The sequence below is a fragment of the Plecotus auritus genome, assembly GCF_963455305.1.
Source record: "Plecotus auritus genome assembly, chromosome: 4".
Taxonomy (NCBI): Eukaryota; Metazoa; Chordata; class Mammalia; order Chiroptera; family Vespertilionidae; genus Plecotus; species Plecotus auritus.
The window spans coordinates 57,195,189-57,214,339 of NC_137775.1; the positions used below are offsets into that span (position 1 = coordinate 57,195,189).

Below are 19,151 nucleotides of genomic sequence, written 5' to 3' on the forward strand. Positions count from 1 at the left end.
GGACCCCTTGGGGGATGTCCACCTGCTGACAGTCAGACATTCCTCTCGCAGTCCAGGGCTCTTGCAGTCCGGGACCCCTCACTCCTTACCGCCTGCCTGCAGCGGAGGCAGGAGAGGCCTCTGCCACCGCCGCCGCTACTCTCGCCAGCCGTGAGCCCAGCTTCTGGCTGAGCAGTGCTCCCCCTCTGGGAGTACACTGACCACCAGGGGGCGCCGCTCCTGCATTGAGCGTATGCCCCCTGGTGGTCAGTGCAAGCCATAGCAACCAGTTGTTCCGCTGTTCAGTCGATTTGCATATTACGCTTTTATTATATAGGATATCTGTATTGTCTTCAGCAACAAAAGCCTACCAAGGGAGTTCTGTCATCCAATGTATACTATTACTACAAAATAACCAAAAAGAACAGAATCAACTTGTATGAAACCAATATTAAATTTTTAGTAATTAAACACAGGGAAGGGCAAAAGTAGCTTTACAGTTTTGAGTACACGAAACACCATTTATCCTTGTATTATTATTTATTAACTAGAGGCCCGGTGCACAAAATTCGTGCACTGGGGGGGAGGGGGTCCCTCAGCCCAGCCTGCACCCTCTCCAATCTGGGACCCCTCAGGGGATGTCTGACTGCTGGTGTGGGATCGGGCCTAAACTGGCAGTCGGACATCCCTCTCACAATCCGGAACTGCTGGCTCCTAACCGCTCACCTGCCTGCCTGCCTGATTGCCCCTAATCGCTTCTACCTGCCAGCCTGATCACCCCCTAATCGCTCCCCTGCCATCTTGATTAAAACCTAACTGCTCCCCTGCCAACCTGATTGCCCCCAACTGCCCTCCCCTGCTGGCCTGATCTCACCCCCAATTGCCCTCCCCTGCCAACCTGATCTCACCCCCAACTGCCCTCCCCTGCTGGCCTGATGGCCCCAACTGCCCTCCCCTGCCAGCCTGGTTACTCCCAACTGCCCTCCCCTGCAAGCCTGGTCCCCCCCAACTGTCCTGCCCTGCCGGCCTGATCTCGCCCCCAACTGCCCTCCTCTGCTGGCCAATTTGGTTCTGATTGGTCGGTTTCTATGCTAGTCAGTGTCAAAAGCTCCGCCTCCTAGGCAGCCATTGGCTCCTCACAGTTGACCCAGATTTGGTTCTGATTGGTTGGTTTCTATGCCAGTCAGCATCTCTGGGCCTATCAACGGGGCCTGATCAGAAAGGGAGGGCTAATCAGCAGCCCAGGTGAAGGCCTGGAGAGAAATGGAGGCACGGCTGCTGACCAGGCCCAGAAAGAAAGAGAGAGGCAAGTGCTGATCAACAGCTGCCACAGAGGCTACAGATCAGACCCTGCTTCTCTCTTCAGGCCTCTCTCCGGGCCTGATTGGCAGCCCCCTAAGCAGTCAGTTCTGGGTCACCGTGCCTGCAGCCATAGCAGTCAGGGCTGGGTTGCCACGGCAACCCAGCGCTGACTGCAGAACTGACTTCTGGTTGGTTGAGCCTCCCAGTCATTGTGGATGTGACAGACCCAGAGTTTTTATATATTAGGATTATTGTATTTTTTTCCATATGAACAACTGTAAACCTACTTTTGCCCCACCCTGTATAATCATAATTACTTCTGACTCAGTTTTATAGGACCCAAACTATATTCATCCTTCAATAAGGTCAAAGTTGATGACAGATACTTACAAAGACTTGTGATGTTGGGACAGCCATCTTGGACTTTACAGTCATTGTTAATTGTTCAAGTAGGGCTCTTAACTGCTTTGTCAGCAATTCCACTTCTTGAGCACAACTAATTATTTCTGACTGTGAAGACAACATAATTTGCATTAATATTTTTATAATTTCACCTCAAAAATTGTATGTGTTTTAAGCCCCATCTGCTCTCTGAAGGTCAGCCCACTGACAGGGGATTCTGTGCTCCGTGGCTTTCTCAACACCAGGAACAGTGCTGGCATATGGACAGTGCTCTACAAAGAGTTGGTGGACGGGTAAATCTTCTGAAACACAATGGCTATACTTTTTTCTCCAATGTATACTGAATTCCTGAGAAATGGATCCTATGGCACAGCTTTGCATAGCTGTTATTTTCAATGATAAAATTAATGAGGTTTTCCTCTGAACACTATTTTGATATCAAGGTTTTTAAAAAATTACATTCAAGAATGTAGGAAGTCTTAAAAACTCAGTATTGATGGAAAAATAATATATATCTGATACAACAATAGTAATATGAAAATAGGTGCTGAATGCTAAGTCTGAAATAATTGCTAGCATTTATTCTTACTATGTACTAAAGCCATATGAAATATGTAAGTACAAAAAGGAATATGTACAAATAAGGAAACCAAGGTATAGAAAGGAAGTAAATTGCCCAAGAATATACAGCTAATAAGAGGTAGAATCATGATTCTACCCGACCATCAGAGCGCAGAGCCCAGCTCTTACCCATTATACTGTCCTGCCTAAGATGCCATCAGAAATGGCAGTGGTATGGGTGTACCAGTACAGTGTAAAAGAGTGACATTTACTTTAAGGGAAAAAAAGTGCATTTGAGTTTTCATATATCTGTACCTAGTTTTCAATAACAAAAACAATTACTTCACAAAAATATCTCATACTACTGTATTTCAACTAATTAAAAAATTTGTTATCCTCACCCAAGTACATTTTTCCATTGATTTTTAGAGAGTGGAGGGGAGGGCGAGAGAGAGAAGCATCAATGTGTGACAGACACATTGGTTAGTTGCCTCCCACAGTTCAGCCCAACCAGGACCGGGGCCAGAGATCAAACCCGAAACCCTTCAGTCTGCAGGCTGATGCTCTATCCACTGACCCAAACTGGCTAGGGCCAACTAATGAAATTTTTTATTCAAAAATGTAACATGCATCCTGTTTTAATTTTACCCTTACAACTCTTTAAGCATCTTCCTTCCTCTTGCTTCATTCTCACATATCATATTATCTACCCTATCTTATGGGTCTCTTGTCTAACCCCCCCAGAAAATTACCTCCCTAGATGTTAGTTCTGTTTTAGGAATCAAATATGAAAATTCAGTCCTTAAAGTCTTTTCAGATTTGTGCAACAGCAAACAAGAAGCAGAAATAAATGTGTATGTCCTCCAAATTAATAACACTCCTTAAAACCTACAATTGAAGATACTCTAGACCAGGGGTCCTCAAACTATGGCCCGCGGGCCACATGCAGCCCGCCGAGGACATTTATCCGGCCCGCCGGGTGCCGCTGCCTGTCCTGCTTAGCAGCCGACTTGTCCCGGGCCCGCAGTGCACATAGGAATTTGTTCATAGTTTTTTTTTTTGTTTGTTTTTTTTAAACTATAGTCCGGCCCTCCACCGGTCTGAGGGACAGTGAACTGGCCCCGTTTAAAAGTTTGAGGACCCCTGCTCTAGACCTTCTTCCCCAAGTATGTTTGTAGGGTCTAATCACAGAGTCGGTATGCAGAACTTCTTGATTTTTCCTGATAACGCCTCATAACAATCACTCTGTTTACATTTTACCAAAAAGAACTCAATTACAACCATGTAGAGGTTTTAGTGGTAAAATTATTTCTCACAAGTAAATGAAGAGATATTCTGTGTTTATGTATTGGAAGAATTGATATTATTAAAATGCCCATACTTCCCAAAGCAATATACAGACATAATGCAATCTCTCTCAAAATTCCAATGACATTTGTCATAAATGTAGAACAAACAATCCTAAAATTTGTGAAACCACAAAAGACCCCAAACGTTCAAAACGGACTTGAAAAGGAAGAACACAAGTGGAAGGATCATGCTACCTGATTTCAAACTATATTATTATTATTTGAGCTATAGTAATCAAAGCAGTATGGTACTGGCATAAAAACAGACACACAGATTAATGGAGCAGAGAGAGCCCAGAAATAAACCATGTATGTATATATGGTCAATTAATTTACAACAAAGGAGGGAAGAATAAACAATGGGGAAAGGAATGGTGTTGGGGAAACTGGACAGATACATGCAAAAGAATGAAAATGGACCACTATCTTACATCAATCACAAAAATCAACTCAATATGGATTAAAGACTTGAAGTAAGACATGAAACCATAAAACTCCTAGAAGAAAACATAGGCAGTAAGCTCCTTAACATCAGTCTTTTTTTTTTTAAAATATATTTTATTGATTTTTTACAGAGAGGAAGGGAGAGGGATAGAGAGTTAGAAACATTGATGAGAGAGAGACATCCATCAGCTGCCTCCTGCACAGCCCCTACTGGGGATGTGCCCACAACCAAGGTACATGCCCTTGACCGGAACGAACCCGGGACCCTTCAGTCCGCAGGCCGATGCTCTATCCACTGAGCCAAACCGGTTAGGGCTTAACATCAGTCTTAATGATAAGTTTTTGGCTTTGACACCAAAAGCAAAGGCAAGAAAAGCAAAACTAAACATGTGAGACTACATCAAACTAAAAGCTTCCCCACAGCAAAAGGAATCATCAAAAAAATGAAAACGCAACCTACCAAAGAGAGAAAATTGCAAATCATGTTTCTGATAAGAAATGAATATCCAAAATACATAACAAACACATACAATTCAATAGCAAAAAAACAACACCAATCCAATCTAAAAAAATTAGCACAGGATCTGAAAAGACATTTTTCCAAAGAAGACATATAGATGACCAACAGGCACCTGAAAAGTACTCTACATCACTAATCATCAGGGAAATGCAAATCAAAACCACAAAGAGACGTCACCTCTCACCTGTCAGAATGAATGACAAGAGATGAGTATTGGCAAGAACGTAGAGAAAATGTGCACTGCTGATGGGGATGTAAATTGGTGCAGCCGCTATGGAAAACAGCATGGAGGTTCTTAAAAAGGAAAAAATAGAACTACCAGCCCTGGCTGGTGTGGCTCAATTGGTTGGACTTTGTCCCGTGCACAAAAAGGTTGCCTGTTGATGATTCCTGGTCAGGGCACATGACTGGGTTGCAGGCTCCATTCTAGGTAGGGGGCATGTAGGAGGCATTCAGGAGATCAATGTTTGACTCTCACATCAATGTTTCTCTCTCCCCCTCTCCCTTCCTTTCTGTCTAAAAATCAATTTGAAAAAAAAAAGAATTACCATATGATCCAGCAACTCCATCTCTGGGTATTTATCCAAAGAAAATGAAAACACTAACTAGAAAAGGCATATGTACTTCCATGTGCATTGCAGCATTACTCACAATAACCAAGACATGGAAGCAACTTAAGTATCCATTGATAAATGAATGGACAAAGAATTTTATATATATATATATATATATATATATATATATATATATATACACACACACACACACACACACACACACACACACACATATACACACACACACACATACATATATATTCTTTTAATGTATATGTATGTATTTATACAGGGGTGGGTAAAAGTAGGTTAAATTACCAGCCATTATTACCTAAAAGATAAATCATAAGTAAGGATATGAAATAATAACAGTAATAGGAAAAAGACAAATAATACAAATAAATAATATAATTAAGAAATAATTTAAGAACAAACTGTTTTATGTACTCACAACTGTAAACCTACTTTTGTCCACACACCTATCTATATATGCATCTATATACAATGGAATATTCTTTAACCATAAAAGGAAGGAAATCCTGCCATTTGTGACAACATGGATGGATCTTGCAGCATTATGCTAAGGGAAATAAGTCAGAAAGAGAAAGACAAGTATTGTATGATCTCACTTATATGTGGAACCAAATATAAGAACTCATAGATACAGAGAAAAGGTTGGTAGTTGTCATAGTCAGAGGTTAGGGGCTGAGCTAAATGAGTGAAGGAGGTCAAATGGTATAAACTTCTACTAATAAGATTAAATCCTGGAGATAGAATGTAACAACATGGTGATTATAGCTAACAATACTTTATTGTATACTAGAGGCCCGGTGCACGAATTCGTGCACCAGTGGGGTCCCTCAGCCTGGCCTGCGGGATCAGGCCAAAACCGGCTCTCCGACATCTCCTGAGGGGTCCCGGATTGCGAGAGGGCGCAGGCCAGGCCGAGGGACCCCATTGGTTCACGATCGGGGCTGGGGAGAGATGTGGGAGGTTGGCCAGCTGGGGAGGGACCACAGGAGGGCTCCAGGGCGTGTCTGGCCTATCTCGCTCAGTCCCAATCAGCCAGACCCCAGCAGCAAGCTAACCCACCGATCGGAGCATCTGCCCCCTGGTGGTCAGTGCACATTAGTGAGCAGTTGAGCAACCTTAGCATATCATTAACATATTATGCTTTGATTGGTTGAACAGACGACTGGACAACCGGACACTTAGCATATTAGGCTTTTATTATATAGGATTTGAAAGTTGCTAAGAATAGACCTTTTAAAGTTTTCATCACAAGAAAAAAAAATTGTAACTGTGTGTGGTAAAGAACATTAACTAGACTTATTGTGGTAACCCGTAGGGAGCGGCTGTAGGGTTAAGCCTCGGACTGACCTGTTGGCAAAGCCACAAACAAGTCCCAGCTTAGAGGGCACAGCCCTCTTAGCATAATTAATCTTAACGTTATGACACTCCCTAGATCAGTGGTCAGCAAACTGCGGCTGGCTAGCTTTGCCGCTCTGTTGACTAATGAGTTTGCTGACCACTGCCCTAGATCTTATCTGGGTAGCTAATGGGCTGTGGGAGGTGCAGCAAGTGCTGCCAAAACAAGTGAAACTCACAAGAACATTGTAACTATGGTGACCACTACCTTGTTTACCTCTGGCTATAAAATAAAGCCTCAGCTTACTGTCTGGATCTTTTCTCTGTGGACTCAGCCAGGCACAGGAGACCTACCTTATTCTCTTTGTCTTTTCTTCAATCCTTCGCCGCCCTCCGTCAGGCTCACCGAACCTTTGGCTGTGCTGGCACGGCACAGTAACCATTTTACAATATACATAAATATCAAATCCTTATATTATACACCTGAAACTAATATAATATTATATGTAATTATATCTCAATTAAAAAGCCTATTTCAGCCTGGCAGGTGGTTGAGCATCAACCCATGAACCAGAAGATCACGGTTCGATTCCTAGTCAGGGCATATGCCCAGGTTGCAGGTTCAATTCCCAGTAGGGGACATGCAGGAGGCAACTGATCGATGATTGTCTCTTAGCATTGATGTTTCTATTCCCCTCTCCTTCTCCCTTCCTCTCTCTGAAATTAATAAAACATATTGAAAAAATAAAAAGCCTATTTCACTTAATATCTTTAATGATACAGCAATACATTAAAAAAAATCATACACCATCATCAAGTGGGATTTATTCTGGGATTCAAGGTCGGTACAATGTCTGCAAATCAATAAGTGTGATACATCACATAAACCAAATGAAAGATAAAAATCATATGATTATATCAATAGGTGCAGAAAAAGCATTAGACAAAATCTAGGACCAATTTATAATAAAAATCTCTCAGCATAGTCAAATAGAGGGAATATATCTCAACATAATAAAGGCTATTTGTCAAACTCACAGCCAACATGATACTCAGTGGGGAAAAGCTCAGTGTTCGCCTGGAGATCAGGAACAAGACGAGGATGTCCACTTTCCCCACTTTTATTCAACACAGTACTGGAAGTCCTAGCCACAGCAATCAGACATGAAAAATAAATAAATAGAAGACATCCAAATTGGAAAGAAAGAAGTGAAACTGTCATTATTTGCACATGACATGATACCATATATAGAGAATCCTAGAGATTCCATTAAAAAACTACTAGAACTGATAAATGAATTCAGTAAAGTAGCTGGATACAAAATTAATATTCAGAAATCAGCTGTATATTTATGCACCAATAATGAATTATCAGAAAGGGAAACTAAGAAAACAATCCAATTTACAACTGCATAAAGAAAAATAATATATCTAGGAATAAATTTTACCAAGGAGGTAAAAGACCTGTACTCAAAAAATTACAAGACACTAAAGAAAGAAACTGAAGAAGATACTAATAAATGGAAGCCTAGGCCATCCTGAGATATAGAAAAAATATCATTAAAATGTCCATACTACCAAAAGCAATCTATAGACTGCAATACAATTCCTATTAAAATACCAATGGCATTTTTTCACAGAACTAGAATAATCCAAAAATTTATATGAAATAGCAAAAGACCCCCGAATAGTCACAGCAGTCTAGAGAAAAAAGAATAAAGTTGGAGGTATCACGCTACCTGATAGCAAACTATATTACAAGGCCATAGTATCAAAACAGCATGGTGCTGGAATAAAAACAGACATATACATCAATGGAACAGAATAAAAAGCCCAGAAATAAACCCATACCTATATGGTCAATTAATACATGACAAAGGAAACAACAACATACAATAGGGTAAAGACAGTTGATTCAATAAATGGTGTTGGTAAAATTAAACAGATACATGCAAAGAAAGAAACTAGATCACCTTCTTACACAATATACAAGAATAAACTCAAAATGGGTTAAAACCTTATATGTAAGCCCCAGCTGGTATGGCTCAGTGAATAGAGCATCGATCCATGGACTGTAGGGTCCCAGGTTCAATTCCTGTCAAGGGCATGTACCCTGGTTGGGTGTGTGGGAGGCAACCAATCAATGTGTTTCTCTCACATCGATATTTCTCTCTCTCTGTCTCAGATCTCCCTTTCACTCTCTAAAAATCAGTGGAAAAATATCATGGTTGAGGATTAACAAAAAAAATAAATTAAAAAACTAATAAACTGAGCAGTTATTAAGGTTGCCTTCTTGATCAATGACCTGGTTCTACCTTTTGCTTCAGCTCGATATCTAAAGAGGTTGAAGTCTATGGAAAAGGCCAGATCTTATGACATTAACTCACCAAAATGGTCTGAAGGAAGATCTCATACTGTCGCACATTATAGAGTGCTTCTTTTAACATATATGGCTGCAGGTCTGCAGCCATGAGCGGGTTCTTTGTCACTTTCTCAAGGATGGCCGTATAGCGGTATGCCTGTTCTTGAGCAATCTGTAGTTGGGAGTCAATATGTTGAGTGGTGGCTGGGATTGCTTCATGTAGAATAGCTGGCACTGTTTTTAAAGGTATTGAGAGAGACATTAAGAAATTTAAGCCCTGGCCAGTGTGGCTCAGTTGGTTGAGTGTTGTTCCATGCATTGAGAGGTAGCCAGTTCGATTCCTGGTCAGGGCACATGCCCGGGTTATGGGCTCAATCCACAGTGGGGAGGTGTGCAGGAGGCAGCTGATTGACATTTCTCTCTCATCGATGTTTCTCTCTCTCACTCTCCCTTCCTCTCTCTCCAAAGTCAATAAAAACATATATTTTTTTTAAAAATCTAAAATGTCTAGAAAGTGGTCATATTTTGAGCATTAAGTTGAATTGGTTTTATGTCAACCTAATTAATAATGCTGAGGCATATACTTCAATGTATCTTTAATGATACAGCAATACATTAAAAAAAATCACACACCATCATCAAGTGGGATTTATTCTGGGATTCAAGGTTGGTACAATGTCTGCAAATCAATAAGTGTGATACATCACATAAACCAAATGAAAGATAAAAATCATATGATTATATCAATAGGTGCAGAAAAAGCATTAGACAAAAATCATATGATTATATCAATAGGTGCAGAAAAAGCATTAGACAAAATCTAGGACCAATTTATGATAAAAATCTCTCAGCACAGTCAAATAGAGGGAATATATCTCAACATAATAAAGGCTGTATGTCAAACTCACAGCCAACATGATACTCAGTGGGGAAAAACTCAGTGTTCGCCTGGAGAACATGGGTCCCAAACCATGAAAAATAAGAATCCAAAAAAATCCCTATCCAAACAAAACATACTGTCAGAATAATAACCAAAAGGTGGAGCAGATCAGTTTTTGCCACTGAAATACAGAAGAGCCTAAAAAACTGGTAGGCTATGGTATTGTGTACTATTGACCATGTGCCTCTAGAAAAGTCACTCTATCTTTCCTTCTGTATATCTTTTCTGTTTGTAAAGAAAATGAAAAAGCATACAACTTAAGAAACTCATTACAATACTTAAAAATAGCAGAATAGTCTAGCAAAATAGAGAACTTTATGAAGAATGGGAGCCTGACTTTTTAGAACAGTTTTTAAAATGCAAAAATTTACCCCAATGTACTAGATCAGTGATCTGGTAAAAAATACTAACCCCTTATCAGTGGGTCTATATGTGCACCAAACTCCTAAAGAAGTTATTTCCACTGGTAGACCCTTGATCTAACATTTCACAAGTCCTTTCAGACTTATACACAATACATGCAGTAAGTATATTACAGCACAGTAAGTGCTCTTGAATTTACAGATTTGAAGATATCTTCTCTTGGACCTTTTCATTCCATTAACTGCATCAGCAACTGTTTCATTTTCAGGGTGATTTCTATTTTTTAAATCATTGAGTTTTACTCCCTTTTGGTTACTTGACTTAGAGTAAAGTACACAAAGCCCGATGAATGGTTTCCAGGCAGGCCTCCACATTCCTTTCACTGATTCCCTCTTCTAGACTAGAATCATGACACATAAAACTTAAAGTCTTGCCCCAGCAAAATTAAAAATTACTACACATTATGAACTGTAGTTGTAACTAAGGTACAATCAAACCTTAAATCTAAGAATAGTAATGGTGTGTTGGGAATTATTTTCCTCACTATGCAAGTTAAATTTTAAACCTGCATGACCCATAGAATTCACCTAACGATATACCTACAATATTCAATGCCTTCTCCTCCCTTTCCAGTCTCTCGGTTAAATAAACGAATTCCAGTAACAATCATGGCGAGTTCTTTCAGCTGGTGTTCTTTTTCCTTCTTAGAGAGACTTAGAAATGTCCCAAGTTCGGCCTGAGGAAAAATACTCTGCAGGGCAGCTAAAACAAACCACAAAAAGGACAACAAGATGATACAATAAAAACATCAGAACTTAAATCACAAGTTCCTTTCAGCAGGAAAGTTAAAGGGCCTATCTTTGTAGAATTGCTTACATGATTTTTTAAATTTCTGATACTGATTTCAGAAAACATAGCAAAATTTATCATATATTAAAGTTGAGCTAGTGAACTTCTGCCATTTCCTCATGTCTGTTTTTAGTAAGTAAGCATCATCAGTAATTTTTGGCAATGGGCATTAAAACAAGCTTTCTAATGAGAGCTATAGTGTGAAAGGAGTCTGGGTAAGTTTTAACCTCTTACTTGTGCTAATTTTGTTTTCAGATAAAAGGAAATCTTCAATCTTCAACACTTGTAATTGAACCCATTTTATAAGATATAGCATTCAAATATTTTCACTTATAGAATGGAAATTGTGCTGTTGTTTTTTTTACCTGTTGCCTCTCTGACAATCTTGAGATCTGTAGGGGATCCGACCCCAGAGCGCAGTAACACATAGCTGACGATTTTTCGGTAGAGGCTTTCCAATTCTTGTCGGGAACATGCTCTGTTATCTGTAATTTCTCTGCTAATGAAGCCCAATTTAGACTCCACAATCCGGTGATGTTCTTCAATAAACTCATCTAAAAGTGGCAAAAGATAATGTTTCATATATTTGATACTTAGAATTCTTTTCACATAAGAAAGTAGGACCCAGAAAAAGAAAAGGGCTTGGGTATAGCAATTCTACTGCATGAAAACAACAATTTTCATCAGATGTCGTAATAAACAGAGGCCAGCAATTAACCTCAAGGAAAAAATCTAGTGGGAAAGATTTAACACAGCAATTTAAATAGCACACTTGTCAAAACATATAAGACCTTAAATGGAAAATCCAAACAGTAATATCAGAGGGCTAAGACCTTCCAATTAAGCAGAAACTATACAAGACAATTTATAATATATACATAATAAACATATAGTATAAATATTTGTACTATATGAACCTGGGACCCTTCAGTCCTCAGGCTGAAGCTCTAGCCACTGAACCAAACCAGCTAGGGCAAGCAATCCTATTCTTAAAGACTTGATTTGTCATAAACAAGTGGATTTGAATCATACCAAACCACTATATATTTTTTACTGAACTGTCTCTTCATTTCTACTAATGCAATTCTACCTTAAAGCTTATGTTGTATAATTTATACTAATAAAAGGGTAATATGCTAATTAGACCAACATCTTCTGGACATCCATCCAGATGTTCTTCTGGACAAAGCCATGGTAGTGGGGGCTGAGGCAGAGATGGTTAAGGGCAACCAGGCTTGCTGGAGAGGGCAGTTAGGGGCGACCAGGCCAGCAGGGGAGGGCAGTTAGAGGTGACCAGGCTGGCTGGGGAGGCAGTTAGGGGCGATCAGGCTGGCAGGCAGAGGTGGTTAGGGGCTATCAGGCAGGCAGGCAGGTGAGCAGTTAGGAGCCAGTGGTCCCGGATTGCGAGAGGCAGTCAGATATCCCCCGAGGGGTCCCGGATTGGAAAGGGTGCAGGCTGGGTTGAGGGACACCCTGCTCCATGCACGAATTTCATGCACTGGGGCTCTAGTATATAGATAATAAACATATAGTATAAATATTTGTACTATACACGTATGCTTTATGTAAGCACAGTATACACATAGATGTTGTGTAAATATTTATGTTCAATTGTGTGTATTTGTATTTCAGTTCTAGATACATTTCCTTTGACAACTAGCATTACTGATAATATAATGTTGCCTCAAAAACGGTATCCCTCTCTCTTCTTCCTGTGATATGAAGAGGTCTACACTTAATTGTAGCAGTGGCCACAATTTACCAGCAGCACAATTCTTGCAACTAACTCAACAAAACACTTCATTTTATAATAATTACTATATTAACTATGCACAGTTCATACCTATAATCTTTTTATAAAAATAGAACTTTTTGCAATTAAAAAATCGAAATGATGGCATCAATTGCTTACAATTTTCATTATTATTAAGCAAAAAAGCAAGATATATGATTTTACATATGAAGCATAAATGAAAGTTCAATACATAGAAGGGAAAAAAAGACAATGCAAATTAACCAATGGTTAATAATGATTGCATTACAGTGGGGCAGAAGCAGTATAGACTATAGGGGAATTTATTTACCTTTATCTCATTTCCAGTTTTTCTTTGATATAGCATTAAACTATTTACATAAGAAAATATGTCCTAAACTTAAATTCACCATCATTCATTTCATTTTTGTGTTAGGTATATAATTTAGGTAAGCACTATGAGATAATATAAACCAGGAACACAAAAAATCAGCAAATTAAAAACTTTTAACTTTGATGGACTGGTTGTTTTAATTTCTAATTATTATGTATCAGAGGTATAACAGTTAGAACACAATAGATTTGCCCTGGCCTAGTAGCTCAGTTGGTTAGAGCGCTGTCCCGATGTGCCAAAGTTGCAGGATACCCGGTTAGGGTACATACAAGAATCAACCAATGAATGTATAAATAAGTGTAGCAACAAATCCATGTTTCTCTCTCTCTCTCTCTTTCTCTCTCTCTCAACACAATAGATTTGGAAACACAATTATTATGGGTATAATAATTAGAATTTACTTTTTTTAAAAAATATATTTTATTGATTTTTTACAGAGAGGAAGGGAGAGGGATAGAGTTAGACACATCTATGGGAGAGAAACATCGATCAGCTGCCTCCTGCACACCCCATACTGGGAATGTGCCCACAACCAAGGTACATGCCCTTGACCAGAATTGAACCTGGGACCCTGGGACCTTCAGTCCACAGGCCGATGCTATCCACTGAGCCAAAATGGTTAGGGCTAGAATTTACTTTTAGCACTCAGAAAGGCCATTGGTGTTTTTCTCCTTTAGCATTTCCAACATTATTATACTACTAGAGGCCTGGTGCACGACATTCGTGCACTGGGGGGGTGCCTCAGCCTGGCCTGCACCCTCTCTCAATCCAGGATGTGGGGAGTGGGCCTATGCCAGCAGGTGGACATCCCCTGAGGGGTCCCTAGTGCTGCCAGCAGAGGTGGGAGAGGCTCCCGCAACCGCAGCTGTGCTCACCAGTTGTGAGCCTGGCTTCTGGCTGAGTGGCACTCCCCCTCTGGGAGTGCACTGACCACCAGGGGCAGCTCCTGTGTCGAGGGTCTGCCCCCTGGTGGTCAGTGTGCGTCACAGCAACTGGTTGTTCTGCCGTTCAGCCGATTTGCATATTTTCCTTTTATTACATAGGATTCTTCAAAATTGGCACAAATTTCAAAAGATAGGCCAAAAAATTAAATTGTTCATTGTCAACCAAATAAAGCCCTTATTACCTTAAATACAATATGAAACTTTCTAAAAAGCATATCAAAATAGATATGTTTACCTCGATTTGTATAATTCATATCAAAGTAGACTTGCATCTTAATGGTGTCCAGGGATGGATTTTTATTGTCCAGTAGCCGACTCACGCAAACCTAGAAAAGAATACCCCATGAATGCTTCTAGTTACAGTTTCTAAAGTGATCCAAAGTATTTTCTAAACCTGTTTTTAAAAAATAAGGAAAACATCATTTCTGAGCTTTTTGGCTAAGATTAAGTGTAAGAATAAAGGAAACATCAAAGTAATCGTTTTTGATACTTATCTACCAATAACTCCTCTTACTATTCTTTCTTTTTGAGGACTTCATACTTTATTATTCACCGAACCAAGAACATTTATTAAGTAATAAGTTATTTCCCCTAAGTCTGTGGTCGGCAAACTGCAGCTCACGAGCCACATGCGGCTCTTTGGCCCCTTGAGTGTGGCTCTTCCACAAAATACCACGGCCTGGGCGAGTCTATTTTGAAGAAGTGGTGTTAGAAGAAGTTTAAGTTTAAAAAATTTGGCTCTCCAAAGAAATTTCAATCGTTGTACTGTTGATATTTGGCTCTGTTGACTAATGAGTTTGCCGACCACTGCCCTAAGTTAACCAGTATCACGATACACAGGTGGGTTAATAGTCTAGTTGAAGACAAGAAACTTGACATTTTGGTTAGTCTATACAGTGTGAATGTGGGTAAATGGTCCATGAAGCTCATGAGTCGTGTCCAGAGCTTTTCTCAAACTCCTCATCCCTACTTAATTGAGCCTTTAAACAACACTCCCTTTCTGATGCTGGAGGTTATATGCATTTTATAAAAAGCTGCTGCAGTTACCCTCCTCTGCTCACAAAATTCATCTGGCTCTGCCTTTCATTTCAAAATATCTTCCTTTGGTCTGTTTTCTCCTATTCCCCCCCCCACCCACTTCCCTGCTTTGCCCCTTTAGATGACATGATCAACCTGAACTTTTGCTCCTGTCTTCTCCTCCCCTCTCCACTGCCCCCCCCCCCACCCCTTTTCCTGTCTCACTCTTTCACTCTTTGGGCTTTATCTGCAGTTGGCTGGCACGTCTGCAGCATCACCTGCCCTCACCTCCCCAGCACCAGCCCTGCCTTCCTGGGAGGAGGAAGGGAAGAATGCAAGAGGACAGGACACTGTCTTTATGGAACCTGTGCACCTGGGTCCCTCCAAGTGGAGGACTGCTCTAAACACAGAATTTACGAAGTCTACCTCACCCAGGTGATTTGTTTTTGCAACATTTTATTTTAATTTTTTTTCAATTACAATTTAATATTATCCAAGTAATTTTTAATTGAGAAAAAATAAAACTTTGTCATTTGAATTGTGATATACATTGATAGTTAATATACCTGTCACACTAAAAGTATACTGAGCTTGATTCTCTCCAACTTAGTTGAATCAGAGGAAAAAAAAAAAACTCTTCTTGAGCCAAGAAAAGAAGAAAAACATGTCTGCCCCTCCTTGATTCTCCTCCATGGCTTTCCAATAGAATTTCTCATTGACTGTCAGTCATTGCCCCTATTGCTACGAACGGGTTCCATACCACATTTAAAATCAGCACTGAGAGACCCCGCTCCAGGCTGCCCTGCAGAACCATGGAGTCTGCACTTCCTGCACAATCACCCTAACAACATTGCCCCAGTTCAGATTCCCAAGGCTCTTCCTGACCCTTAGCATCTGCACATAGACCTGTGCTCCACTGTGTGAACTGCTGGCTGTGAAAGAAGAGGGGGATGGTGAAAATTTTCTCTGCCATTTGTTTGAACCCAGAAAATATCCATATACAAGTTGGTGAAAGCTTGCTTCAAGTCTTCTGTGTAAAGAAGGGAATTAAAATCATTAAGCCTAGAATATATTTTTTAAATGTTGAATTTTTAGGAAATACATTTAAGAATATTTAGAAAATAAATATTTAAGCACTTAAATCCAGTGAGTCAAACTTAAAACATATGAAAAAAATTAATGATGTTCTTTAGTTCTTAAAAATGGTTTTCAGTCCAGCCGGCATAGCTCACTGGTTGAGCATTGGCCTATGAAACAGGAGGTCACGGTTCGATTCCTGGTCGTGGTACATGTTTGATCCCCAGTGAGGAAGAAACCGGTCAATGATTCCCTCTCATCCTTGATGTTTCTATCTCTCTCTCCCTCTCCCTTCCTCTCTGAAATCAATATAAATTATTTTAAAAAATGGTTTTCAGGTATATCTACTTGATTTCTAATTATGAGTTACTTTACTTTGGCTTCAATTTTTTCCTTTTGAATTGAAAAACACAAATTACACTGAATCAATAAATATATGATAGCCCTAGCCGGTTTAGCTCAATGCATAGAGTGTTGGCCTGTGGACTAAAGGGTCCCGGGTTTGATTCCAGTCAAGGGCTCGATTCTGATCAAGGACACATTTGACAGTTGCAAGCTTGATCCCTGGCCCTGGTCAGGGCCCATGCATGAGGCAACCTATCGATTCTCTCTCACACTGATGCTTGTCTCTGTTCTCTATCCTTCCCTTCCACTCCCTTTAAAAATCAATGGAAAAATATCCTCGGGTGAGAATTACCAAAAATAATTACATGAGAGCTCATGAACATGGACCACAATGTGGTGATTGGGAGTGGGAAGGACAGTAAATGATGGTAGAGGAGGGTACAGGGGGGATAAATGGTGATGGAAAAAATAAAATAAAGAAAATACATGAATTTTAATTTAGTACTATGTAATTTTACAGTATGTGACAAGTCAGTTAATAATGTTCTGAACGTAACATTAGATTAATAACAAGATGTCTCTAAAATACTGTGGCAGACATTCTACCAGCCAGTATCCATACCTTCTTCTTTTTTTTTTTTTTTTACTAATAAAGCTCCAATTTGGATTGGGGCAAAGATTTGTTCAACTGAAAAAGAAAAAGAAAATCAACATTTCAGGCTGACTTGCAGTATTCTGGTCAAGCAGCATGGGAGGGATCCTGGGAAAGCTATTATTTTCCTAATAGAAAGTGAGAGACCCTACTGGCACACGCATTTGGCTCTTTGTCCTTCCCCCTTATACCTGCCTTAAGGTGGAATAGCTATCTTGTGACCCTGAGATGGAATCCATATGCATGATGGTGACCCAGGAAGCCAGGAATAACAGCCTATGTACCTCTGGACTCTGTTTTATGAGAAAAAACAAGTCTCTTATTTGTTCACCCCATCATTTGGTGGGTTTTCGTTTCATGGAGCTAAAGTCAATAATGGCTAACACTCATACCGTATTTATAATTTCAAATAAGTATTTCAAAATTTGAGAATTGTTGGCTAATCACCTTAACAAGTTTCTCCACGTCACTTTTCATGAGGGGTCTATCCATGTTAAAGCCATTACTGGGATCCAGGACAACAGCTTTCACCTGAGAGTAGGAGAGAGCCCATTAAATCATTTCATTTCATATTACTATGAAATTAGCTTAATATGTTTCCATTTTTTAAGCAACTGCCTCTTGATGACTCAGGGGTTGATGACTGAGCTGACTTTCTTATTACCCAACTCATCAGCACCTTCATTAGAGGTTGAAGAAAGAAGTACTACACATCAAATCTGAATATGGTGTTAGAAAAACTATATGGAGAAATAGGCTAAAAGCAATGGCTAGATGTTAGATTGGGAAACTATTTGAATTTTTACTGTGTTTTTATTGTGTATTGTTAAACCAAAAGCTAACAGAGAAACCAAGGCAACAAGTAATGTTTACAAGTGAACAAAAACATGGTATAAAAACTCTGAGCCCAGCCGGTGTGGCTCAATGGTTGAGAATTGACGTATGAAGCAAGAGGTCACCGTTCGATTCCCAGTCAAGACACAAGCCCAGCTTGCGGGCTCGATCCCCAGTGTGGGGCGTGCAGGAGGCAGTAATCAACGATTCTCTCCTCCCTCTCCCTTCCTCTCTGAAATCAATAAAACATTAATTAAATAAAAAAAACCTCTGACACAGTACACTATGAGTTCCAAAACTCATCAAGATCTTCTAAATCAGTCTCTATAATTCTAGGGCTGACGTGCTTTATAGACTTTTTAAAAAAGTATGTTTTGCTAACTTGTTGGATGATCTCAATATGTTTTCAGCTGAGTAACATTTAGGAAAGTTTCACAGAAGTTTAGAGGAAAATGGGTACCACTTTAAGACATTTTAAAACGAAGCAGTAATTAACAGAAATATTCATTCTTACCATAAAAGCAACCAGAGTTTCAGAGGCCACCTCTCCATGGGATGCACATTCTTGTCCTATTTCTCGAATGATATTCTTTATAACACTTTCTGCCTGAGTGGGAGGCATTCTGGCGAAATAGAACAATAATTATTTTTAATTTGTATTTATATATTGTTTCTTGTTTAGATTTCTCCTTGTGTTTCATCTGTAGAGTCATAATATTATTTATTAACTTGTAAGTATTTATTAGCATGTAGGCCTCTCCTGTTTTGCATTAGTTAATTTGTTTTATATTTATAAAAATGAAGGACTTTGCTGATGACAGAGAAATTGGGACTTCAAACAACTGAAACATTTCCTTTTTATTTAAATAATGGTGGTCCCTGAAATTAATTTGTATCATAAATTTATATCATATTTTTAAATTTTAAAAAAGGCTAAACAGTACGGGGCAGGAGGTCAGAATTAATGGGAAACCCCACCCCAACCTGTGTAGGTGACAGAGTACAGCTTTAAAGGGGAAATGCTTATTCCACCACATTTACCAAATGACCTTCCATAATTATAAGACACTTGGAAAGCCATTCTTGCTCAGATCATCTAAATTGTCTTTTCTGCACATCCAAGTTGGAGATTAGACTCT

General features: G+C 39.6%; 1 protein-coding gene across 1 annotated transcript in view; it reads right to left on the reverse strand.

Moving 5' to 3' along the window:
• The window catches only part of CFAP206 (cilia and flagella associated protein 206), a gene marked incomplete at its 5' end in the record, with an annotated part of 38,704 nt that extends 20,070 nt beyond the window's left edge, over positions 1 to 18,634 (reverse strand). The window contains 7 exons of the mRNA XM_080665058.1: positions 1,672 to 1,791; positions 8,870 to 9,078; positions 10,751 to 10,909; positions 11,362 to 11,550; positions 14,323 to 14,413; positions 17,626 to 17,709; positions 18,527 to 18,634. Coding sequence (XP_080521184.1) covers positions 1,672 to 1,791; positions 8,870 to 9,078; positions 10,751 to 10,909; positions 11,362 to 11,550; positions 14,323 to 14,413; positions 17,626 to 17,709; positions 18,527 to 18,634 — 960 coding nt within the window. The remainder of the gene's footprint in view (positions 1 to 1,671; positions 1,792 to 8,869; positions 9,079 to 10,750; positions 10,910 to 11,361; positions 11,551 to 14,322; positions 14,414 to 17,625; positions 17,710 to 18,526) is intronic.
• Between the last annotated feature and the right edge of the window lie 517 nt (positions 18,635 to 19,151).